Source organism: Amphibalanus amphitrite, unplaced genomic scaffold (genome assembly GCF_019059575.1).
Source record: "Amphibalanus amphitrite isolate SeventyFive unplaced genomic scaffold, NRLGWU_Aamphi_draft 000035F_arrow, whole genome shotgun sequence".
In the NCBI taxonomy this organism is placed as follows: Eukaryota; Metazoa; Arthropoda; class Thecostraca; order Balanomorpha; family Balanidae; genus Amphibalanus; species Amphibalanus amphitrite.
The window spans coordinates 300,128-327,285 of record NW_024881531.1 but is presented as its reverse complement, the minus strand read 5'-3'; the positions used below and the strand labels follow the sequence as shown (position 1 = coordinate 327,285).

General features: G+C 47.4%; 1 protein-coding gene across 1 annotated transcript; it reads left to right on the top strand.

The window, feature by feature from the left end:
• The first annotated feature begins 330 nt into the window (after positions 1 to 330).
• Positions 331 to 14,842, top strand: LOC122370798 (UNC93-like protein). Its single transcript, XM_043346703.1, has 8 exons — positions 331 to 492; positions 8,467 to 8,938; positions 9,270 to 9,511; positions 9,797 to 9,920; positions 10,250 to 10,338; positions 10,633 to 10,760; positions 11,267 to 11,423; positions 13,778 to 14,842. The coding sequence occupies exons 2-8, from the start codon at positions 8,623 to 8,625 to the stop codon at positions 14,273 to 14,275; spliced, it is 1,554 nt and encodes a 517-aa protein (XP_043202638.1). The 5' UTR covers positions 331 to 492; positions 8,467 to 8,622; the 3' UTR covers positions 14,276 to 14,842.
• The last annotated feature ends 12,316 nt before the right edge of the window (positions 14,843 to 27,158 follow it).

Genomic DNA, 27,158 nt, shown 5'->3' with positions numbered 1-27,158 from the left:
ACCTTGTGACGTCATCAAGGGGGCTAGGTCCAAATTTTTTACTTCAGAAGATGTCAAATTGATGGGAGAAAAGGTACTGAAAGTTTCGCCTTCCTATCCCTCAGCGTTCGGGAGTTATCGCAAATATTCGCCAGGGGGCGAAAAACGCCCCCCCCCCCCGGGCCCGCGAGGGCTAGTGAGCCAACACCGAAACCGTCCTCCATACAAATAAGGTGAGATTTCGACGTGATGTGAAGGGTCCCGAAGGACAGTCCTTTCGAAGACGGATGCCGAGCCGACCTCCAGTCCACGGGGGGGGGGGGGAGATTTCGGCCTCCCTCTGGCGGGAGTGCGTTCCGCCCGGCGCGGCGCGGAGAGGCTGATCACGGCTCCCATCTCCCTGCTCAGTCTCGGCTGGGAGGTGGACCGGACGACTGACAACGGGTGGTGGTCTGACGACCCGAACAGCGGCACAGCGGGCACGGCGGGTCAGCCCAGTCGGGCCACATACAGGTGAGACAGAGACCTTGGGTCACAGCGAAGGTCACACAGGTGAGACATAAAGCCTCAGGTCACAACTCAGCCAGGTCACAGCGTAACAGGGCCACACAGGTCAGACAGAGATCTCAGATCATGGTGCAGCCAGCTGATAGCGCAGCCAAGCTACACAGGTGATACAGGGTCTCAGGTCAAAATTCGACCAGGTCAGGTCACAGGACAGCCATTTCAGAGGCCGGCGAGATAAACATAGGATAGATGAGTGAGACAAAGCCAGGCAAGCTGCTTGCCGTGTCGTTTTTATGTCTGTCTGCCTTTTCATATGCAAAGAGCGGAGTGGTATGACATAGTTAGTCATATGTGCCTATTTAATCGGATCGCTATCTATAGCTGCAATGTTTTGAATGAACGCATTGTTAAAGGGACTATCCCACCTTTAACATGGGGTTTGAGTTGAGATAGCCAAGTTTGCGGCGAGGTTCAGAAACCACTATCTATCTAGGTTGCAACCCCCGCGGCCTCTTGGTGTTGAAGAAATTCGTTCCCTTCATTTGAAAATGGGCCTTGTACAAGGCCCTATCTTCAACATGGAGCGACCGTTAGTGTGACGTCACCTCGTTTAGGCATTCTGATTTAAATGGGTTTGTTCGTTGAAAAATCGCTTAAAACTTGGTCTGAACTTTGTTGTGGTGCCTACAGAGTAAAAAGAATCAGCTTTATGACAGTAATGTGGCCTGGGGAAGGAGGTAATTTTGGGCTGTGACGTCACATATTTGAAAGTTTGTGTTTGGAATATGGGAAGCCTAAGATGTTTAATGAAAAATAAATGCCAGAACCGTGTTCCTGGTCATCCAATCTTTAAAGTCGGGCACAATTTAACTGGTTTTAGCAACATTTTAGAAGGTGGGATAGTCCCTTTAATTGCTAAGTGAGGCGTGCTATGCAGGTTCTGGTTCGTACCGGCCGACGGGAACTTCGGAGGAGGGGGGGGGGGGTGAAAAAAATAGCTTCACCTACAAAAGAGAAAAGATCCGTATCACCCAGTCCCTTCAATTGATTCACTCACCTGTGCTCGATTAGGCCTTTCAACCAGGCCACGGAATAAACATTGACCTAGCTGATACTGATACCAACTGCAAGTAAAACATTTTGCCAGCCTGCTGCCTTCTACTGATAAACGTATCGAGTGGGCTTCATGAAAGCCAAAATCCCGCGGCATTCTACATGATTAAAATTGTCCATCTATTCCGCAAAAAAGTGGCAATTAACTGGCGGAAAAATATTACACTAGGCACAGGCTGGGAACTTTTCGAAATTAAGAAAACTTTTAGGGAATGTCTAAACGCGGCATTCTAGATTTACCAAATCAGCTGCATCATTGCAAATAATATGGCCGATGAAAAGCTGCTGAATACAAATCAGCCGTGTTACCGCAAAATCATATGGCCGGTAAAAATGTGCAGTGCTTACACGTATGTTTTACACTATAATACGTCCTGCAAGCTTTCATACAGTGTTTTGGCTGCTCTGGTCCACTGCGTTTAAGCCGCGCCGGGCCGGGGGGTGTTTGAACACCCCCCTGCGGTTTTTCGCAGATATCTCAAAAACGGCGGCGGGGAGCGCCGCCGTTTTTGGCACAACTGTTCGTGCATCTTTTCCGCACATGTTGTGAAAATTTCAGACCCAGGTCACCTTAGGTCAGGTCACCAGATCACGCCAAGTGACCTCACCTCAGAAAAAATAAGAATGCTCGTCATAGCTACACCGATTGATCGATTGCCTTGATACTTTCAGCGATTGATAAGAGCAACATTATCTATAAAATGTATATCTCGGAATTTTGATATCGGTGACCTAAGGTCAGGTCACTTTTGCGACCTCTCCATTATAAGTCAATGGGAGAAAATTGAAAAGCGTCTGTTTTGCAAGAACGCTATTCTAGACACTCTCAAACATCGAGGTGTAGGTAAAATGGACACACTGAACCGGAAAATAGCAACTGTGACCCCTCGTTATGTCCCCGAGGTCATCTCAGGTCACGAACAGAATCTAACAGTTTTTCGCTAATAACTTCTGATAGAGACGTGCTAGAGCGCTGAAAACGCCTTAGATGTGTTCGGCTCAGCGTTGCGGATCGACTGATATGCAACATGACCTTTTCCGGTCAGGTCATGACCTTGACCTGAGGTCAAATTTTTAAGTTGACCTTTCAAGGTCAAATTATAGTTCATTCGACGCGTCTCGATGAGAGGAACACGATGGTGGCAAAAGTAATGTCATGGCTCTTTTGAGTCAAAAGCTATTGCCGAAAAAACGTTTTTCGTAAAAACGGCTATTTTTGGAGTTTTTGCCCTCTGGAGGCTAAACCGTTGACCTGAGGTCAAATCTGAGGATATCACTCAGAAAGGTCTGTAAAAGGGCTATAGAATGCGCTTTTCCGCGGCGCTGTAGCCCTATCGGTTTCCGAGATAGCCATTGGCAGTTTCCAAAATGTTGAAATAGTGAACATTTGACCTTTGGTGACCTCTGGTGACCTGACCTTTGACCTGACCCAAAAAATGACTGAAGTGTTTTCGTCCTTATTTTGGACTTTCTTTCGATTGCCGCTTACCGCGTGTCGCTACGTGGCCCAGGAGTCGAGTTAGAAGGCGGGGTGTTCAGACCCCCCCCCCCCCCGGCCCGGCGCGGAATCTCAGAGCACCGGCCCGGCGCGGGTTAAATCCCTTTCGCCCATGAAGTGGAGCTGCAGGGTGAGTCCGTAACCAGTCCATGGCCATCTGACCACATGACTCGCTCATAAATCCGCTGGTCGGTCAAGGTCAGGCTCTCCCGAACCGGTTCTTATACTCCGCGCGGAGTGATTATATCACAATATACAGACTGACAAAACAAAAACCAAAATAGGCGTTAGGAATTCGCAAGTCATACCGTGACATAAAATACGCTATATTGGAACAAAGGATAGCATTAGGTAATCAACTGTGAAATAATTGCAGCATTAAAATAACCTAGAAATGAATTAGTCATGGAATATCCCGCATTTTAACGATCAGCTACCTACGATGAAAGTTGATCAGTTAAGAAGTATCAATTTAATTTTAGTACTTCTTAAAACTTTATTTGTTCTAGCTACCGATATACGTTACTCGTCAGGAAGAACCCCGCTGATTACTTAGAAACAGTCATTGCCAACCTCAAGTCCTGCACCTGCCATGTGCAAAAAGAAGAGGTGTCGAGTTTGTTTCCATCCTACCATAACTCAGCAATTACTGGGGTGATGACGCTGAAATTTGGTATGTGGGCAACCATCCGCCGTGACATGTATTTCCATGTGTTACGGTTGGGGTGATATTGCACGTGCGCACGTGCACGGGTCGCTTCCGGATCTGGAGAACAGCTGGACCGGTTGCGCTCCAACTTGGTACACTGTTGGGGACGGTGACTAGGGAACTGGGGAGAACGACTCGACCAATGGCACTCAAATTTGGCAAGAGACCGGTAGCCATGCACAAGTCAGTTGGGAGTACCGTAAACCGGGGTGAGTTGATATGGATTTTGAGGTTTTTCTATATTTCTTTAAAAGCCACATTCATTTACGGAATTCTTTTTGTGCCAGTTTCATGGCACATGCCTTGGGGAGGCAATCAGCAAAAATGAATAAAAAATGTATATACTAAGCCCCTTTTTTAAAACGCCAAAGTTCATATCAACTCACCCCCTGGGGGGTGGTGAGTTGATATGGTTTTGGATTTATCAAGATTTCTCGGCTAAGGAAGCTCAGAGGTGAGTTGATAAAATGCCAGTGTTTAAGAAAAGGATGAGAGAACACATCCTGAAAGAAACCATCAGAAAAATGGTAGTAGTTTGGCAGCAGACCTCACATTCATGAAAACGCAATCATGTCCAACACAGCGCTATCTAAATAGCTTGATTTAAGCAGCATCATTTTTTTGCTTTATGATGCTTAGTTTTACTTAGAACATTCTGAACTTAGCTAGTCACGTGTCCTCAAGCCAACGGTATCAAAACTACCAATATATTTTGGAATTACAAGTGTATTTTCTTGTAATTAAAACACATTGTCAGTTGCGGGTCAAGGTTGATATGCCTCTTACAGAGATAATGGATTGAAATGAAAGAATACATATGCTTCTGAGCTTTTGTTGGCTGGTAGTCAACAAAATGTCAATGAAGTGAAGTGAAGCGAATCTAATTCGGACTGTATTCCATCAGGTGAAATAAGCGACATAAAACAAAATTCGGCATCAAAAGACAAAATTAACCCTCGCACTTATAGGCGGTCGAACGGACCACCTCGGCTTTTCGCACATAACTCGCGCAAAAAGCGGCCGATCGCGACGAAACTTTCAGTAACTCTCGAGTTTATCAATTTTACACATGTTTTAAAAATTTCATGACCCTGATCCAAATGGCTTTTGACTTGTTACCTGATTCTCGAGACCATGCTTAGCCGGAATCGCGATTTGGCGTATGTCATCTCACATTATCCGCGCATTTCCAGTCTTTTTGTGATTGTAACGTCCAAACATGTGAAATGATGTTGGTCCCATGCAGTATTGTGGGGTCAACTGTCAAGGTCACCTGAAGGTCAGGTCAGGTTATTGACCTTTGGTGACCTCGGTTCACTTTTTGGAGTTTTACATGTTCCTAGGGTAGTTTTTTTTCGGGCCGATTTCGAATTTAACATGCATTTGATCATTTGCGAAGTAGTTTTAGTGCCTTCGTAACATGTTACGACACCGTCAGTGGTAGTTGACACTTGACACTCCCTACGGATAGCCGGCAGGACACCTACTGGTTGACCTGACGTGACCTGACCTGGCCTAAATGTACGAAGACATCTGTGATCAAAACTAACATGACATTCGTGATCAGCAACCCCCAAAAAATAATAACAACCTCGCTTTACGAACTTCAAATAACCCCCTTTTTTCCAGACTTCTGGGTAATTGACCTGACCTGGAAGGTTAACCAATGACTTAGGACCTTAAAGTTGGTTATCATCGGCTTCCTCGCGTCTCGGGCAACACGCTCGTTTTTTTCCGCGAAGCTCTAGCTCCATCAGGGGCCAAACGACGATGGGATTCCAACGGCCCCCCCCCCCCTATACGTTAGACGCTGGCAAAACACGAATACGGGCGAGGGTTAAAACACCAGTCAATTTCTTTATGTTGTTTGTTCCATTTCATTTTGTCACTCATTCTCGGTTGGTAACTGCCAAGCAAGAAAACTAATCAGTTTCACGAGATCAGAATTCCCGCGCTGTTAGCCATACAGAAACGACAGTGCTGTTTTTTCGAATTACGGATTATTATAACATTTTTTAATATCTATGTATGTATATACTATATAGGTGTTCTATAGTGTTCCTTTGTAGCTTGTAGGGAGCCATCTTGTGACTTGACAGGGAGTTGTGCTGTGCCTTTTTGCATGTTAGGCATGTCCACAGAAAAAAAAACACTTCGGGGTCACTAATGTTAGTTGTCGGACCTTCGTCACAGTCTTCAGTTGAGGTGTTTGTTTCGCAATCGCGTATCGGCCAGTTACTCTCCGGCCGTCGTCAGGTGTTTTTTGACCCTCAGAAGGACGTGGATGTTGGTGGCGTTGCGCCGTACGCGTCATACCGTTCGAAAGCTCCTGTAGTCAGCGGGAATCGAACTCGGGTTTCCCCGGTGATGGTCCACGGTTCTAAGCACTCCACTATCGAGGCAGATATGACTACCGCCAGAGAAGTTACTGGCTGAAACGTTGTGAAACTAACATCTCAACTCAAGACGGGGACGAAAGTCCGACAACTAACATCAGTGATACCTCGTCTCATGAATTCAGAAAAACTAAAGCTTTTGGGGGTTGCTGGGGTGATGTGGGGAGAGAAAAGGAGAAGAGTTGGTCTAATTGACTTTGTCTTACCTGCAGACCCATATTTCATGCTAATTTGCATGCATACCAGCCTGGTATCAGCCCTTATCATGCGTATCAACTCACCACTTGATGGCATATCAACTCACCACCTGTCACTTTTCTTAAAATTATAAAAAAGCGTTGTTATAGGTGAAACCCAAAACTACCTGGGATCAACAGGAAATTGATGGTAGATTCTTTCCCACTGCATGTTGTTCCATGAATATCCACCGTCTCTGCTGTAGGGTGGGGACTTTTCCTTAGTTTCAAAATCAGAAGAAAAAAAGGACTTTGAAAAAAGTAATGTGTTAAGAAGGCACTGCACCACATGCATGCCTTTCTCAGCAATATGCATCACTTATTGGTTGCTTCACTTCACAAAAAAAGAAAACTGAAAATTGGTTTACAAATGGATGAGCAGCACACATTTTAACATTTTTCGAGCAATTTATATCAACTCACCACCCCATATCAACTCACCCCGGTTTACGGTACCTACTTTCTTGCACTAGCGCACGTGTAGGGCTTACATTCACGCTCGCTCGTTTATCGCCCCAAAAGGCGTCTTACTGGTAGTCCAACACCCACCTAAGTGTGCTTCGCACAGAAAAACATCCCAGTGTAGGTTTAGCGCAGGCAGAGTGGCGAACCATCTGTTCCACCACCATCAACTTAGCGACACCCGCTCCGGTTAACGAACCCGAGCCGTCCGCGCTAAGCTGCTAGCACCTGCCCATTACGCAGTTTCCTCCTCCTTTCGCAACATGTCCTGTACCGCCTGTCTGCCAACATCCTTCAGTCTGACAACGGCAGATCCGAGGCTGAGAGCGCGATGCGATCTGCCTCCCTCCCGCATCCCCTTTCTCCTCTGCTAAACTCGTGCGGACCGGTCAGGCCGGGTGACCTCGACCTACCGGCCACGCGCGAGCCCACCGCAGGCACAGTAAACGGGGACGACAGTGGACACGGTAGCCGCGCGTCAATCACAGAGGCCCGCGGCCCCTCCGCCAACTGCCGCGTACACCTCCGCGGTGGGCAAGAGCCTGTCATTGGCGAGGACACGGTTTGCTTTGTTATGCAGGCGGTAGGCAGCGTAAGATTGGAAAACGCTGTGAGATATGAGATCGAAGGGATTTTGGACGGACTCATCCACGGGGCTTGCAAGAGTGCGAGGTGAAACTTGGCAGTGGCGGTGCATTTGAATGACAGCCAACCTTGCGTAAGTCATGCTGGAAGCAGGAATAGGTAACGCAGGCCACGCATTCTCCAAGTGTATAGTTTGGCACAAAAGATGTGAAAGTGCACCTAACGAGCAGTGGCATATGACAATATTCTCTGCTCGTCCGTGTTCAATAATCGGCAATGGCACATTCTAATCTCCGGTAAGCTCCATTCCAAGCGAGATTATGCGAAGAGAAATTCAACGCCATCGGTTACCATCTTTAAAACGACTCAACTGTCGCCGTAGACAGTAAAACGGAAGAATATGTGCACTTCTTAGTGAAGAGCACCTTACATTATTGATAAGCAAATCGTTGGCTTTCTCTTCTTCTACTTCGCGTGAAAAGATTATCCCCGATGAATATTGCTCAAATCGCTTCCTACCACAATCCTTATTCAATTCGTCACTTAAAAAAGGTGAATCTGCTTATTCTGAGAGGCGAACAAAGCCGTATAGAAGCAGTGAAATCACTCGATTTTGCGTAGATTTGTCCCCATCTCGATGAAAGCACGCGGAAGCAAAACGCGCTTACATATGACTACCAAAATACATAATCAGTGATAAGTAGGTATGTACTATGTACATAGTTACATCTAGTGAAGGCTATTGTCAGCTCTATAGGGAGCTTCTTGGAACACGTATGGTCGTCCGTGTGATAAAGGACGCTGCGTTTGTGTTTAATCATTTTGGTTGTATCTACATTATTGGTTTTGGTTCATATCGGCATGTGCTTTGTATAAAATGTATCATTAATCATAAGTGTGCATCAGGGTCCTGGCTGTTGACATTCTGCGGCGTCGCTGCGCTAGAGCCGTACTCTGACAGCTCGTTTGTTCCATTTGCAGCAGCCGCGTGGACGCTAACTCCACCATCAGCCGGCGCCTCCAACGGCGGTCTCCCTCCGCGCTCATCCCCCGGCTGCGCCCGACCTGCCTGACCTGACCTGACCCGACCTGACCGCTGACCTGACCTGACCGCTGACCCAACACCACACCGCCATCATGCCGCCCCACGAGGAAGCCCACAACGCCGCCTTCGAGCCGGAGGAGGGCGCATCGTCTCCCCCCGCCGCGTCAGAGGTCGCCGACCGCTCACCAGAGGTCGCTGACAGCCCGCCAGAGGTCGCCAGCAAGAAGCCCGATCCGATGTCTCTTGAGGAGGCTCAGAACCATGTGGCTACCTCAGCTGGTAAATTCGAGCGTCGCGAGCGCTGGAAGATTCTCAAGAACGTGGTGGCGATCTCATTTGCCTTCATGTGCCTCTTCACATCGTTCCAGGGAATCTCGAATCTCCAAAGCTCCATCAACTCAGAAGGAGGTAGGCATCGTGCATTGTGACTGTAACGAGTAATTAATTAATTAATGCTAGGACGATTACGTGGCGTGCTAAGTAGATGTGCGCCGTCAAACATTTTAAGATGGCATTAAACTCTTTGATTTAGAGTTTCTTTTTCATAGCGTCTGCGATGTGACAGTTTCCCATCAAAACAGGGCACTTCATTCTGTTAATCTGTATCGGCAACTTATGTGAGTTAACTAACTATTACTTACGAGAGCTTTTGTATTGCACAAAGCTTTCCGTTCCCAACATAGTTGCATGGCAGCTCGTCTGACTTCTCTCTTCCCTCCCGCTCTTTCTCCTCCCACAGGCGTGGGCACCATGAGTCAGGCGGCCGTATACCTGGCTCTGATCCTGTCCTGTCTGTTCCTTCCCTCGCTGGTCATCAAACGGTTGACCTGCAAGTGGACGATGGTGGTGTGCACGCTGCTCTACTCGGTCTACCTGGCTGCCCAGTTCTACCCGCGGCCCTTCACCATGATTCCGGGTGCGATCGTGCTCGGACTGGCCGCCGCACCCATGTGGTCGGCCAAGTGCACCTACCTCACACAGGTTAGTCACTGGGCAGGCGGGGTGGCCAGTGCTGCGTTCATCGGTGAAATGTGCGTGATGGGTAGATAGTTCTCGCTGAATGTCTTTTTAGATCCTTTTGCTGCTATAAAAAGGTCAGACTATAAGCTATCACTGAAAAACAAATGCTATAAAAGGAGATAATTTGTCCTAATAAACGTTAACTTATGTTACATTATTCATTACTGCAAAGTAAAAAATGCGTGGCATGCTCCCACGCCTTCTTTACAACGTTAATGCTCACTAATGTAACGTTTTTTTTTTCAGGTTGGGCGCATTCATGCCGAAATCATCGGGGAGGACTCTGAGCCTGTCATCGTCAAGTTCTTTGGCATCTTCTTCCTTTTCTTCCAATCGGCGCAGATTTGGGGCAATCTGATCTCATCACTCGGTATGTTTTCGCTGTTTGGAAAACGCAGCAAAAACGTTGTTAGTCTTAATTAATACGATGCATATTGCATACGCGAATCGCGATACGACGTCTGTCAGCTTGTAGTGATTATCTGCAACAAGTGCTCGGGTATGTTTCATCGTTTCTTTTCCGCCTTCTTATTTATAAAGGCTAAAATGTAAATAAAGCAATAACAAATAACACAAGCTGACGCCTGCAAGGCTAATTAAGGCAGGTCAACAAGATAAAATGTAAATATTTCGACATTTTTAAAAGAAAATGTAGTGTTCGTAATACCACTAAGCGAATATCGTATTATCTCGTCACAGTTTTATCTCCGGGTGGCAAGCAACTGGAGGCCGTTCCGTCAGAGGAGAGCCTGGCCATATGTGGCATCAACTACTGCCCCGGTATAGAGGTAAGGGATAGCCATCATTTTTCTACCTACCGCCTTAAAAGAAACGCTTACAGGAGAATGGAGATGCCTCAATCCACTGTGAAGACAAAGGCGATTCTTGATGGCTGGCGTATCATTTCCGACCAACGAATGGCTTCAGTGAGTCGCTCGGGTTGAGGACGAAGTTTTGATTTTAAGGGACGCCCTAACTTTATTGATTCCGGTGTCGATTCCGAGATGGGTGGGTCACCACCTCGCTAGGTTACCGAGTGTGCTCGCTCACAGTACCCACTGATCGATACTCTCCTCTCGCAGTCGGCGTCCAACAACACGAACCTGGAGCGCCCCCCGGAGAGCCAGATCTACACGATGGCCGGCATCTTCCTGGCGCTGGCCGTCGCCTGCAGTGGCTTCATCGCCCTCACCCTCGACAAGCTGGACAGGTGAGGTCAACGGGATACTGAAGCTGCTGACCGGGAGAACGGGCTACCGGCCCTGGTCTTACAGTTATTTTTATCGAATGGTGATTTTGTTTCGGTAACCGGGTTGAGACTGAGAAAACATCACGAACTCTGTCCTTATGTAAGCTCTGTCAGAACAACTCATTCCTGGAATGGGTGATTCGATATGTATTGTTTAATCAACAAGTAACAACCCCACAGGCCACAACAGCTGATTAGTTTGAGATCACCATCATTCCTCCTCAGGGAAATCGGTCGTGTTTGATCTACGCATAACAAACCGCTAAAACAAAATCCATCTATACAAGTCTATAACCGCTGATTGCTCGGGGCCTGTTGACATCCCTGGCGTTCCGCGCTTTATCACCACCGATGCCCTCATCACCATTGGATAGCGTTTATCACGCTATCCAATGTGCCACCCTTCCTTCGCTCTCTCAGTCCCAATTATCCCTCGTCTCGTCATCAGCACCACTCACGACCGGCAGGTACGGTGAGAAGGAGCGCGCCTCGGCTGACACGCCGCCGCTGCAGCTCCTGCTGGCCACCTTCACCCACATGAAGAAGCCGTACCAGCTGCTCGTCATCCCGCTCACCATGTGGTCCGGCTTCGAGCAGGCCTTCATCATGGCAGACTTCAGCAAGGTAAGTCGCCAAATCCATTCGGTTTGGTAATGGTGGATGGATGACGAATCTATTAGAAAGGGATCGTTAACCCTCGCCGGACCTATTGGTTTTCTACATACCTTCGCGCCGACCGAGGGGGGGGGGGGGGAGCGGGTACGACCCCCCTCGCCGTTTCACCCCTGGTGGAGCTAGCGCGTCGCGGAAAAAACGAGCGTGTGCGTCGTTACGAGACACAGAGATTGATACCCGATTTTAAGGTCCTGGGTCAGCCGGTGACCTCTGATATCAGGTCAAGTGCCCCAAGGCACGGTTCCGTTTTTGGTTAATAACTTCGCAAAAACGGTCGCAGAGCCACGATTTTGGCAGCATCGTGTTCGCCTCGCTCAGGCGCGTCGAATGATATACTTTTTGTTTGGGTGAGGTCAACAGTCAACTTAGGGTGTTGACCTCTGGTCACTGTCAGGTCAGCGCCCCCAGGTCACGAAGGTGATCGAAGGAGGTCATATTGCATATCATTCGATTCGACAGGTCTTCCTGAGTTCATTGGTGGCTTTCCCGACTCGCTAGCTCAGATCGGGAGTTATTGACGAAAAACTAATATGACCCTAATGACGTCATAAATGACGAAGGTCAACATTGCAAAAGTGACGCATTGAACCTTGCAAGGAGTGCATGAAATCACGATTCTGTGTGCTTAAAGATAGTTGGAGAGCGTTCCCGGCGCCAGAATAGCACTTTTCATTTTTCCCCATTGACTTATAATAGTGAGGTCACGAAAATGACCTAACCTCATATGACATTTAGGAAAAATATCCGAGATATACAAGTTGTGAGACGGGTAATTGATACTAGATCCTGCAAGTTTCGTTTCCCTGTGAAAGCTCCTCTGGCAGTGAAGGCGCTGCGAAGTTGCGACATCTGAAGATCGTGCAGATGTTCACTTGTGACGTCATAGGTCAGTGACCTGACCTGACCCGAAAATGCGGTTGGTATCAAAAGATCCGGCTTGGATCAAAGGTCAGGTATGCCAAGTTTCGGCTCTCTATCCCAACGTGTTCGGAGCTATCGCGAAAAAAATCCTATGGGGGGCGGCCCCCCTCGACCGGCGAGGGTTAACCCGTGCACCGACAGGGGGGCGGATATCCGCCCCCCCCCCCTGAGGTTTTTCGTAGATAGCGGGAAAACCGCGGCGCTACGGCGAAATTTGGTACGGCTATTCTCTCATCAATTTTACACAGGGTGTGCAAGTTTTAACCTCCTAACTTTTAAGGTCAGGTCACCAGGTCACCTTAAATGACCCAACCTCAAGTCACTTTTTTGCAACTTTGTCACAGTGTCAGAGCTACAGTAGATGACGGAGGCCTTTGAAGGTCGCAGGATGTTATTAGTTCATTGATAGCTACAATTTGTTTATCTCGGAGTTTCGATATCGATGACCTAGGTCAGGTCAATTTCTCGACCTCCCCATTATAAGTCAATGGGAGAAAAATCAACTCCCTGTTTTTCCACTAAAACGCGTCGGAATGGCCCCATATACCATACATGACTTCATATACGATCAACCTTCACTACGTTGAGGCCTGTTTTGCTGTTGGCCAGCTCTAAGGTCATGTGACGTCATCAAAGGTCACCAACGGTTTTTTGCCAATAACTCCTTACAGAAACGAGATACAGCCACGCAGATGGTCTCATTGTGTTCAGCTCGTCAAGGCGCATCGAATGATTACATGATGACCTCGAGGTCACGTAACCTGAGGTCAACCGTTGACCTCGACCTTTCGAGGTCAACATATATATCATTCGATGCGAATTGACGAGAGGATCACGACGATGCTCTTAGTTTGTTCATAGCTTGACTAATTCGAACGTTATTCGAGAAAAATTCCATGTCTAGCGCCGCCATTTTGACTTTTTGACCCCTGTGACGTCATCTTTGACCTGACCTGAAAATGACCTTAGTAAAATTGTAGACCTTGTCCGTGCGTACCCCATGCCGTTTACCGCTTGTCGCTATCTTGCTTCGTTCTCGAGATCTCAGAGGGGGCGGTCATTCACCCCCCCCCCCCGTCGGTTCTAAGTTGGCGCAGACCCCCGTCGGTGCGCGGGTTAAAGTAATGCTGCTCTCTTGAATGTGACTACCACTTTCCTTCTGCCTGCGGTTCATTGGTGTGGTATGGTAGGTATGTCATTGCTGATGCATAATGTAGGACGAAAGATATTGATGTGACTTGAATACATTTAGGGGGTACAGTGTATGAAAAGTAATAGCGCGAGTGCCCAGCAGGCGTTGTGTGATCAACTTCTTCGGCGTATTTATGCACCACAAATAGCTGGGCACTTCCTTTTTGACTGACACACTCTGTTGTCCCCAGGCGTTCGTGTCGTGCGCGTGGGGCATCCACCGTGTGGGTCTAGTGTTCATCGTGTACGGCATCGTCGACTCCATCTGCTCATTCAGCTTCGGCTTCATCATCAAGCGCGTGGGCCGCGTGCCGCTGTTCCTGGTGGCCGCGGCGCTCAACTACGGCGCGCTGGCGGCCTTCCACCACTGGCTGCCGCGGCCCGACGAGGCGCTCGGGTTCTTCCTGGTGGCGGCCGCCTGGGGCGCCGCTGACGCCGTCTGGCAGACCCAGATCAACGCCCTGTACGGGGTCATCTTCCCGGACACGGCCGAGGCGGCCTTCAGCAACTACCGCCTCTGGGAGTCGCTCGGATACGCCATCGCCTTCATCAACGCCGAGCTACTGTGTCTGAGGCACAAGGTGGACCTGCTGATCGCGGTGCTGACCGTCGGCATGATTGGCTACCTGGTCATCGAGCTGCTGGAACGGCGCCGCGCCCGCGGATCGCTCAAAGTCAGCAAAGAGTAGGGCGGACACGGTGACAAGAGTTTAACGAGTGGCACGGGGTGGAGATAACTATTTTTTTATAATGCCAGGAACCTAGCATAATGAGTAAAATACAAAGAATAACTATTCTTGTGACAAAGTAAAAAATTGCAACAATTTGTTTCTGAGGTATGTACTTTGTTATGTAACAAATCGATGTTAAAGCCATTGATCAAGAGAGAAAAACGATACGAGCATAGAGTGTTAGATCAAAAACGATTAGCATGATTTAGCATAGAGAATCACAAACCAAATATTCATAGACATACGGATAACATGCTCATTGTCTCGTTTGTTTCAAGTGAGTTCGGCACACCTTGTGTAAAAGCAATAGGTTAAAGGTAAAGGTTAGGTAGTATGGAAATGAACGATGGAGTCTTGCATTCGTAAACGTTAGGCATATGAAGCGAGCATTCGGCAGAATGCCATGGTTCTTTCAAAGCATGCTAACATTGAACTGCTCAATGGAGACCGCAATACCCATGGACATGCACTGTTGACGCTCATATCGAGTTCATGTGTTGTAAATAATAAATATGTAAACTTGTATATCTGTGTGTCGCTTTTTGAGTTTCAGTTTGTTTAGGAAGGATGGTTCGAAAAAATGTGCATTTTGCAGTTAGCAGTGTAATGTACAAATACGAAAGAAGATAAAGACAAGGTCGCCACTCTCTGGGCTAAAATAAAATCAGGAGCCTAGTTTCCATTTAAAATGACACAAGCGTCTGAGCAATTAAAAGTTATCGTCGCAATTACAAGATAAAAAATCAAATATCGGTACATCACCGGTGTTGACTCGGAGGTATAGTCCGTTTGGCATCCCCGCGATGGAGAGAGCGACCGTGCATAGCTGCGCAAACTGCTTCCACTTTCCACGTAAATTTTAGCTCGTGTTTCACAAAATTAGAACACTCCTGTCAATTGTCATTGTTTCTGTATCACTGCAAATAGTTCCTTACGTTACGGAAGCACGCTGACGCACTAACAGCGTTCCACTCCACTTCACAATCGGTCTACGCTTCACAAAATAGCACTGCCAAGGTCTCGTTCCACTCCACTTCGCACTTGCCAACGAACCGACCTAAGATTCACCGCTCACGAATCATTCACAACCAACCCACCAGTCCATTCACTTTACAGGGACGTCCCAGTCCCCATAGCAACACGCGCGCCTTCCCTAACCGGGAAGCAGACAGCTGACCGCGCGTGGTCAGCCGAGCTGAGTTCTGATTGGAGGAGCGCGTGACCCAGCCGTGACCGTCGCTGGGACGTGCCCTTAGCAACAGCTCAAGCTAGAGGTAATAGCGGCAGGAGGCTTCGGAACTAAAACGCGTCCATTCTCGTGAGCATGACAAGGACATGTCAACGTTACCTATCTCAATCTGTCATAAGGGAATGAAAGATACCATGCTTCATCAGAGCAGAGACGAGAGACAAATCGAAGATTTTTAGCTCGAAGATTCTAGGCATTTTACGAAGCTAAACTTGAACATATATTCTGTCAACAAAAATGCTTGGATAAAAATGTCCGTAGTGGTTGCTGAGTCAGAAGTAATCGCTCCGTCTTCCGTATGCAGCACAAAGTCGGACTATAGATGTCGGTAGCCACAGCGGCTTTAGCACCGAGCGACAAGCGGCGACCATCCAGAGGGCGCTCTCAGCGCCTATCCTTCCCTTCCAAACGGTAAACGAGTGCGACTGTAACAGCCGAAAGCTGTGACATTTTGTTTTATACCCCAAAATCGTATTGTTCCATACATATAATGCGTAGCCTTCTCATAACATTTCGCCTACTGGAACGTCCAGGTCAGGAAAGCGACCGGGTCACACGCCTGCCGTCCAGCTGCTCCCGCCGACCGGCAGACGGCACAAGATCAAAGGCTCGCCGAAGGGTGGAGTACAATTTGTACTTGTACAATTTGTACTGTACAAACATACCCATCCGGGCCGCGAGTTACCTAAAAGTGTGGAACTACCCAGCGCCGAGCCGGCTGGATGACGTCACACCACGGCCAGTGCCGGCGCGGCGGCAGACTGGCCGAGATTGGCATGGTCTTAATAAAGTCAAATGCAAAAAAAGTCAAAAAGGCTACCTATAAGTCAAAAATATAAAAGTCAAATGTCAGAGAGTCAAAAGCAGAAAGTCAAATGGAAAAAGTCAAAGATGCTAAAAGTCAAAAGGATAAAAAGTCAAATCAAAAAGTCAAAAACAAAAATAATTGCTAAGAGTCAACACAACAAAATAGTAGTTTCAATGGCAGAAATCTGAAGAATGGTGGTTCAATGACGAAATGTGACTTCGAAATCATGGAGTAGCTTTCGACGTGTCACATAGCTGTCGACGTCGACGACGTCTTAGAGCATTTGTCGTACGTCTATCTACTTGGATTTGATTTCATACGAGATCCAGGAATAAATCATATGAAAACTTTGAACTTTGTTGGCAAAAACGTGACCATTCCATGACTATTTACCCTTGATTAGGTCACTTGCAGTTGTGGGTAGTCTTCTTGTTCTCCAAGGTCAAACGTAAGATGTCAGTGAATTGACTTCACTCATAATTTTGCGATGCGTCAAGTCTTGGATGGATCAAGTTGAACGTCTGTTGCCCAAATTTCAGCCTCTTATCACCACCTGTTTTCGAGGAATCCGATGTAATAGCGCCCTTTTCCCCGCCAGGCCTACTACGTCCGGTCTGAATCAACCCTCGCATGGGGGGGATGTAGCCCCTATTAGTTTTTTTCTGAGGTGAATGCTAAACAGATCAGCAGATCGCGACAAGATTTTGCATTTCCTACGGTGTGTCTTTGCGCAACTTTAAAAGAAAAAATAATTGACCGGGTCATGTCAGGTCACAGAGCTATGACGTTATAAGAGGTACGGCCTCAGGCAAGAAGTGCGTAAAATCGCAGATTATCGCGTGTTATTGGGAAATATCAACCACAACAAAGACTTTGCTGGCTATACTGAATCAGTGAACATGCTAAAAGTCTTATAATTAGGTCGATAGTCGATCCCTATATCACCTGCCTCTTTCGGTGAACATCGGAAGCGGCTGTCTATTTCCGAACCCACCCCGACCGGCTTCCGCTGGGCGTGACATCATTTCACGGTCGCCGCCGCCGCCGCCGCCGCCCACAGCATGACCGGTCGGTGCACGCGCCAGTGCCGCCGCCGCCGCCGCCGCCCCCGCCGCCGCCGCCGCGCCGCCGCCGCCCAGCCGCCGCGCCGGTCGCTTCAGTCGATTTCGACGGCCGTGCGCGGGCTGACCGGCCGGGGAGGCGTGGACGGCGGTCGTGGGAGTTTTGTCTCCGTGAGGGCGGGCGTGTTATCCGTGACAGCACCGGGAAAGACACGGAATCCGGTGAGGATAGAAAGGTAAACGCAAGATTACTTTGGTAAACGAATCTGGTATTTGCAGTGCAATATTTTGTACATCATAGGACGTTCGTAGACATTGAGAGGACCTCAGCAAGAGCAGGTGGTCTATACATATAGCTGTGGATTTAACTCCTTGTTTTAGTGATCTCAACAGCAAGACAAGAACAAAGTCGACAAACGTAAATATAGCATAGATTAGAAAGCCGGTATCAACGGAACAGGCTCGTCGAAGTCACCAGTGACGTATCGGTAAGATCAATGCTGGCCTGGAATGAAATGATTTCATCTATTCTAGAATACTTATGTGAGCTTTGGGAGGCACTATAAAGTACGTATATTATGCAGTGTGCACTCCATCGTACGTACTTTTTCTTTGAAGTGTATTTGATAAAAGTCCAAAGTGTATACTTTTGGTAGGTACATACGTAGGTATAGGTACCCACCTATCTACGCTTACTATTGATTGGCTATAACAAAACTTGACGACATTAGAATAATAACCCTTATCAACAAGGGCTTAGGCTAAGCGAAAGGCCAGTCGCCCACAAACAGTCATGTTCAACTACAAAAAGATATTTTCCATAAAGACTTCAAAGCGATGAGCTGTTCGCTTTGTTAAACTTTCAAGCATTATTTAATTTAAGAGCATTTTTTCAATAGCGCATATGAGCCACATGAACGGACAGAAAACATCGGAGTCTTTCCTGTCGATCCGAAATGTGTGTGCCTAGTCTGACATCCGTTGTGAGCTTTACTGTTTGAAGATGGTCAGCGAACTGTGAAGAGTATCAACATCTGCTGGAGCCGTAGGAGCTCACAATCTGACGTTGGTTTTCCTGGCGTGACTTAGATTCGGACAGTTTTCCAATGACGACTTTCACTTGGTGAAGTGATCGCTCCGTCGGAGATTGATAGTAAAAATCAGCCCATATCGGACGGCCGCAGGAGGTAAAAATGGCGACTGATCGACACAGCTTTGGCTGTTTACTATGGAGCATCTGAATGAATTTTGAATGTGCACATGATATCTTGAGATGATAGAGGCAATCAAACCATGACACTTTCCCATAAATATAAAGCCAATTGAGATATAGCAGCATTTACTGTCCAGTATTCAAAGGCTTTCTCTGGAGATTTGGTCACTTCCCAAGGGTAACCGGACAAAAGATCGTAAAGCAGAAGATCGTATGGCAGAAAATCGTAGGCAGTTGATCGTATGCAAAATATCGTAATGGATAAAGATCGTACGACATAATGCTCGTATGGACAAAAGATCGTATTCGCTAAAGATCGTCAAGGAAAATGATCGTATGCCAAAAAGTCGTAATGGATAAAGATCGTACGACATAATGATCGCATGGACAAAAGATCGTATTCGCTAAAGGTCGTCAAGGAAAATGATCGTATACCAAAAAGTCGTAATGGATAAAGATCGTACGACATAATGCTCGTATGGACAAAAGATCGTATTCGCTAAAGGTCGTCAAGGAAAATGATCGTACGCCAAATGATCGTATGAGATAAAGATCGTACAGTCAAAATATGGTATTCACATGGTGCAGCCCAACTCCAGCGCATACAAAGCTTATCAATTTCTGTGTTCGCGTAGTAAGTGGCCGTCGTAAGCTCGACCATACATTGATGTTATTTCAGAGCTTAGATGGCTCAATGACACCAAAAAGCAACGCGTTGTATATGTGCCGAATAAATGAATGTATGTGCTGCCGTTTTCATGTACCTATTTGAAGTGAATACAACTAAGCCCATGTTCCCCCCCCCACCCCCCACCCCCCACCGCCTGGAAGGTTAAAATGTTGCTTAAGCGGCTGAAGTAAACGGCGTTAAAAATACTTTTTCCTTCGCACTGTTACATTTTCATATTGAATCGTCATCGCTTTACGAGTCATCAACAGATGTTTATCGCGTTATCACTATCGAAGTCGCAATTCTCCTAGTTATAGGATCCTAGTTTCAATCCAATCCTAGTTATAGGAGTCATTGTTATCGAAGGCCGCTTAAAGATGTCAATTGTCCATCATTGGTTCGAAATCGCCTCAGTAATTACCGAGTTACTGAAATGGGTACGAATTTGGCACCTCTTCTTTTTGTATTTTGCACGTGCATTGGGGGTCACTCACATAGATCAAGGGTATCTGACCTTTGGTAGAAGGGATGCAGCTACCCTATAAAAATTACCGCAAGACAATCGCTCAAGCCGCTGCTGAGATATGGGCCTCTCAAAATCATTATTTTTGCAAAACTGCTTGAACACCCTTGACTTCTCACGTGGCACGTGCCACGACGGCCACTGAGATGTATCAAAAGTAGTCAATTACGGGGAAGAAGGGATGGGGCTACCCAGCAAAAAAGACCGCAGGCCAATCGGTTCAGCGGTTGCTGAGATATAAGCCTCTCAAAAGCGTTACAGGCCGGGCCGGGCCGGGCCGGGCCGGGCCGGGCCGCTCATACTGAGATTTTCCCGTTATATTCAAAAGACTTCGCTTCGCTCGCTGCGCTCGCTCGCTCGTAACAACACTATTCTATACGATTATTTACTTTACGAACGTAACGTTACGATCTTTTGTCGAACGATCTTTTACAACATACGATCTTTATCTTACGATCATTTTCCTACGATCTTTTTTGTACGATCCATTGCTTTACGATCTTTTGCTTACGATCCTTGGTCGTACGATCTTTTGCGACATACGATATTTATCTTACGATCATTTTCCTACGATCTTTTTCATACGATCAATTGCTTTACGATCTTTTGCTTACGATCTTTTTGTCGTACGATCTTTTACAACATACGATCTTTATCTTACGATTATTTTCGTACGATCTTTTGCATACGATCAATTGCTTTACGATCTTTTGCTTACGAACTTTTTACCGTACGATCGTTTACAACATACGATCTTTATCTTACGATCATTTTCGTACGATCTTTTTCCATACGATCTTTTGTCTTACGATCTTTTGTCACGTAATCCTTCCCAAGGAAGTGAATTGGATAGGCATAAAAACAACCTCTCTCTCTCTCTCTCTCTCTCTCTCTCTCTCTCTCTCTCTCTCTCTCTCTCTCTCTCTCTCTCTCTCTCTCTCTCTCTCTCTCTCTCTCTCTCTCTCTCTCTCTCTCTCTCTCTCTCTCTCTCTCTTCTCTCTCTCTCTCTCTCTCTCTCTCACTCTCTCTCTCTCTCTCTCTCTCTCTCTCTCTCTCTCTCTCTCTCTCTCTCTCTCTCTCTCTCTCTCTCTCTCTCTCTCTCTTTCAGATACGAGCTTTCCCTGGTCCGTTTATGTGTCGCACGTATTACGTAGTCAGCTCAGAGCTGCGTTTCCGTCATTATTCGAACGGCCGTGCCGGTGCCTTCGGGGTAATTTAGTATGGTTACGCCAGACCCCAGCGGACTTGCATGCCATGGCGGCATGTCTCTCATCTTCCCTGGCTCGAGATCGCATCTTGCCGAATAGCTGACCCACGGGACCCCAGGTGACCCCATACCTGACCCCAAGCGACCTTCGCTGGCCCCGAGTGCGTTCCTGCAGCCGGCGCAAACGCAGTTTTCCCCAGGGCGCAATTGAGATGGTGAAATCAAGCGCTGGATGCAAATGATCACAATGACTGCAAGGCCTACGTTTGCGCTCTGCAGGTCAATCTTCAGAACATTCCCTTGGTTTTATTTAGCAGCGAATGACTCAAAGCACGCTCCCTACACGATCAATGTGGCATAGTAGAATGTAAGTTCACTGTTCATGGATAACGTAGACTGCGTCTGGCACTAATCCTCAGCAGGGGCGTAACTTTGTATACTTTTGGGGAGGCAGGTGCCCCCCCCCAACTTGAAATTCTGCCACCCCAACATTCCGTTTGCCCCCCCCCCCCCCAACCTTGGTGGGCGCCCCTTGGCCTGAAAGGCGCCCTCACGGGCCAGCGGCGTCATAGGAGCGCGGGCGCCATCTTTCAAGGGGGCGCCATCGCCTATGAAAATGGGATGCGTGAGAGGGGAACCTCTGAGACCGTGGGGCGCCTGCATGCGAAAGAGGGGCGCCCATGAAGTCCTCAGGGGCGCCTCAATGCAAAACACGGGCGCCTGAGATGGCCACAGGGGCGCCTGCATGCGAAAGAGGGGCACCTTATTGGCCTCTGAGGCCCTTCGGGGTGCCTCTGAGGTCTATAGTTTAGGTGCGCCCACATGCAAAAGGGGCGCCCATTAAGGCCATAATGGCGCCCCAATATGAAAGAGGGGAGACTGCATGCCAAATTGGGGCGCCTCCGAGGCCCATAGAAAGAGGAGCTCCTTTGAAGCCCAAAGGGGCTCCTCAATGGGAATAAGGGACGCCTGTGAGGTCTATAGGGGCGCCTCTGATGCCCATTGCCCATGTCGAGAGAGTCGTTTGTGTAACGTTCCTCAGGGCTGGTGCGCCGCTTGCGGGAAGTAAATACTTAGCTAAATAGCGTGCCACATTGGTCAAAAAGCGCCCCTCGAGCCAAAGTGGTGCCCCTCTGACAACATGCACGTCTTACGTCATCTGTTTTGCTAATAACTAATGCCCCCGCACGCAGAGCGGCGCCCCATCCGTTTATTAATGTGACCCTTCAGGTGGATGAAGCGCCCCTCTGGCCAATACCTTATCATTGTTGCTAGAACAGCGCCCCTAGTCCGTAGACTGCCCCATTGCAATTGGCTCCTGAAGGTGCCAGTTTTGGGGCCCCTCTGCACTGAGTAATGAAATGTATGTGGCCTACCAATTCTTAACCCTCGCCGGCACAGCGGGGGGTTGATGCAACCCCCCCTAAGGTTTTTCGCGAATAACTCGCGTAAAAAGCGGCCGATCGCGACGAAACTTTCAGTACCCTCGCATTGATCAATTTTACACCTACCCTGAAAATTTCATGATCCTGACCCCAATGACCTTTGACCTGTGACCTCTTTTCTGTGACCATGTTTGGCCGAAATCGCGGTTCGGCGCATGTCGGCTCGCATTAGCCGCGCGTTTGCAAGCTTTTCGTGGTTTCAAACGTTCAAACATGTGATTTGATGTTGCTCCCATGCATTAGGGTGGGTGTCAAGGTCACCTGAAGGTCAGGTCAGGTCGTTGACCTTTGGTGACCTCGGGTGACCTCGGTTCACTTTTTCGAGTTTTAAATGTTTCTAGGCTAGTTTTTTAGCTGAATTCGAATTTAGCAACCATTTGAACATTTACGAAGTGGTTTTGGTGCCTTCGTAACATGTTACGAAGCTGTCCGAGGCGGTTGACACGTATTACGAATACCCGTCACAGCCCCTACCGGTTGACCTGACCTGACCTGACCCGACCTGGTCTAAATGCTTAAAGACATCATCTCTGATCAAAACTAACACGATATTCGTGATCAGCACCCCGGAAAACCACATAGCAGCCACACTTTACGACTTTCTAACAGGTCCCGATTTTCCCGGTTTTCGGGTCATTGACCTGACCTGGAAGGTCACCCGATGACCTAGGACCTTAAAATTGGGTATCATCGGCTTCCTCTCGTGACGGGCAACACGCTCGTTTTTTCCGCGAAGCTCTAGCTCGATCAGGGGCCAAACGCGAGGGGGGGTCGTACCAACCCCCCTCCCCCTTGTGCCGTCGAAGGACTCAAAATGGCCTGTGCCGGCGAGGGTTAAGGGCGCTCCTTGAGTCATCACGCTCCTCGGGGAGGGGGGGGGGGGGGCTAGAGGGCCTAGATGCCATAGCACGCTAGTAGTGTTATGGCATCCCTGCTGCTAAAACGGCACACTTCGCTAGGTTAGCGCCTCAACGGTTCATACAAGCGCCCCTCAAGCCGAAATTAGCGCTCCTCTGACTTACATAATTTCCTTGCTAAGTACGACGCCCCTCGCTGAGCTGGCGCCCCACCATTTTATCAACGCGCCCCTTTAGCCACATGAAGCGCTCCTCTGGTCAATGCGGTCAATACCTTATGTCATCACTGCAGCTAGAGCGGCGCCCCTATTTCGGTGGCTGTTCCATCGGTTCCTGAAGGCACCCCTCGAGACAGTTTGGAGGCCCATCTGCAGTGAGTATTAACCCGCGACCTGGTGGGGGGGGGCTATTTTTTGCCCCCCCCCCCCTCCAGACTTTTCGATATATCTCCAGAACCGCTGCGCCGATCGTCACCAAACTTTCAGTACCCTCCAGGACATCAATTTTACACATTGTGACCAAAAATTTTCCAAAGGCTATGATAGGTTGGCCGGAAATAACGTCAGAGTGACGTCATATTCTGCCGTTTTCGACCCAAAAAAGGGTTTCGCGGGAAGAGCTGTCAGGCCTATAGCTTTGCAAATACAGAAAAATGATAAAGACATAAAAGCTGTAGAATCAACAGGGCTACAAAACTGCTATCTCGGATTTTTGAAATTTTTGGATTTTGACCCCCAAAAATCAAAAAATATTTTTTTTTGGATATAATAATCGAAAAATCCAAAAAGTTTTTTGAATTTCGCAAAAACCGGAATATATGTGATAGTCCTTACCGCCTTCCATCCACATACCAAATTTGAGATTGATACCTCTTTTTTGGCGAGGTTATAGCGAAAAAACTGTTCAAAATTGATGACGTCAAATTTTCAAACTCAATTTTTAGCAATTCTAGACCCCGTAGCGCAAAAAAAGACCACCATTAGACTCCCCGTGACGAGCTGCATCGAATCAATACCCACTTTATGCAAAACTATCAACTTAAAAATTTGACCTTTTTTGGCCTGACCTTGACCTGACCTTGACCTGAACTTCACCAGAAAGTGACCTAAGCCGTACCTGATAGTCTTATAACCAACACCATTGAGTTGAAAATGAAAAATTGGCCATAAAACATGCATCACACAACCCTAGTAAAGTTGGGCTCATGTGACCTGACCTGTGACCCTTGGTGACCTGACCTGTGACCTGACCTGGTATTGTCAGTGACCTCTAATAGCAACATATCCACTAGGCAACTGACGCCCTATCGCTGATTCTCGACAAAATGCGTTTTCCTCGGTGTTATAGCGCATTCCCTAGAAGACCCGTGAACGGTGAAACATTCCATCTTTGACCTGACCTGTGACGTCATCGGTGACCCCGAGGTCAATGAAATTTGGTTTCTCTCGACAAATTTGACAGGCCTTTCGAACGCCGTTTCAATTTTGTGGATCCGTCCAGTAGTTTCGGAGATATGAGGGGAGGGGGGCAAAAAATAGCCCCCCCCCCACCAGGTCGCGTTATAAACAGACCCCACCAGGGCGCGGGTTAAAATTGATGTGGTTAAGAATGGCGCCCTCTGCACGGTGTCGCACCGATTCTAAAGGGCGCCCCTTGAGTCCATGTAATCGTCCCACAGGGCCTTGTGTGTTATGGTATCCCTGCTGTTAACCCGCGCCCCACTGGGGGGGGGGCTATTTTAGCCCCCCCTCCCGTTTTTCTGCAATCACTTCCAAACCGCTTGACGTATCGACGCCAAACGTTCAGTACCTTCGGCTGCATCAATTTGACACCTTGTGTCAAAATTTGATCTTCGTACCTACCATAGGTCGGCCGGAAATGACGTCAGAGTGACGTCATGTTCGGCCGATTTCGACGCAAAACATTGAACCACGGCAATCGCTCCCAAGAGCTCAGTTTTTAAGCTAGATCCAATTTGTTTGCATGAGAGGACTCAGAATAAACTGCGCTATCAAATTGCTATGTCGGATTTTCGAAATTTTGAAAATTTCGAAAATTTAATAAAATGAAATTCAAAATTTACATTTTTACATTTTTTTAAAAAAAATTTTGACTTTCCGAAAAAACCGGAATATATGTGATAGAATGCATTATTATGACTAGCTCTAGCAAGTTTTAGCTAAATATCTTCAAAAAGGGCCAAGTTATACGCATTATTGCAAAAAATTAACAATTATTAATTTTTCAAATCAATTTTTAGCACGAATTTGACATCGTACGCCAATATAATTAGCACCATCGTGTTCCTGAGCTCAAACTGCATCCAATAGACACCTTTTTTGTTGAAAAATTATTTTAACTTCAAAATTTGACCTTTTTTGACCTGAAAGTGACCTGACCTAAGCTAAATTGGACTCAAAATGACCTCGAATGACACAGACGACATCAAATTCGAAATGTTTGGCCTAAATGGACCATAAAACATGTGTCACGTGACCGACGCATGATATAATATTTTCGTGACCTGTGATGACCTGATCTTGACCTGAAAATCAAAGTACACGTTTTGTACCCTCAGAGTATCTAGAGCATCTGTTCACGAGTGTGTGAACCAAAAATGAGCCTGATCTGACTTGTAAGACAGCGGCCAGAGCCCAAAACGTGAAGAAGCCAAAATGCTAATAATTTTTACTTTGACCTGACCTGTGACGTCATCGGTGACCTCGAGGTCAATGAAATTAGGTTTCGCTCGACAGTTTTTCCGGGGCTATCAGACGCCGTTTGAATTTTGACGATCGGCCCAGTAGTTTCGGAGTTAGGAGGGGGGCTATGAATAGCCCCCCCCCCCCCAGTAGGGCGTGTTATACGCAGACCCCAGTGGGGCGCGGGTTAAAGCGCCACTCTTGCTTGGCGTAGCGTCCCAACGGTTCAAAAAAGCACCAATCGAGCCAATGTTAGCGCTCCTCTGACTATACTGGTATCCTACGTCATCTCTTTTGCTAATTACGGCTCCCTTCGACCGAAAGGGCAGTGTATCAAGTCTCAACAAATCGATGTAGGACTCTAGTTTTTTATGAACAAAATAGTGCATTTTAGTGCTATTTTGAAAACGTATCGGTTTTGTGACCTTGTGACATGACCTTAGGTCACTGGAAGCTAAAAGTTCCAGGTCAAGTGACAAATAGATCCCCCAAGTTGTATCTGAAATTTGGTAGCGATACGTGCCATAGCTAATTACGGCCATAGCTAATTACGTGCCATAGCTAATATTTTGCTAATTACGGGGCTTCGACCGAAAGGGCAGTGCCTCAAGCCTCAACAGTTAATCAACTTGCCCCTGGTGCCAGTTGAGGCGTCCCGTGGTTCACACCTCATGTCATTGTTGACTTGTTGCTAGAACAGAGACCCTTATTCAAGAAGGAGAGCTTTCCCATTGGTTCTTGAAGACGCCCCTTCAGACTCTTTTGACGCCCATCTTTAGAACGTAATGACATTTATGTGACATTACTCTTGGCAGCATCGTGTTCCTCTCGTCGAGACGCGTCGAATGAACTATTTGTTGACTTTGAAAGGTCATTTTGAAAATTTGACCTCAGGTCAAGGTCATAACCTGACCGAAAAGGGTCATGTTATCAGTCGATCCGTATCGTCGAGCTGAATACATCTGACATGTTTTCATCGCTCTAGCACGTCTTTATCAAAAGTTATAGCCAAAAAACTGGTGGTGACCGTTCATGACCTGAGATGACCTCAGGGGCATACAGAGGGGTCACAGATGCATTTTCCGATTCAGTGTGTCATGTTTACC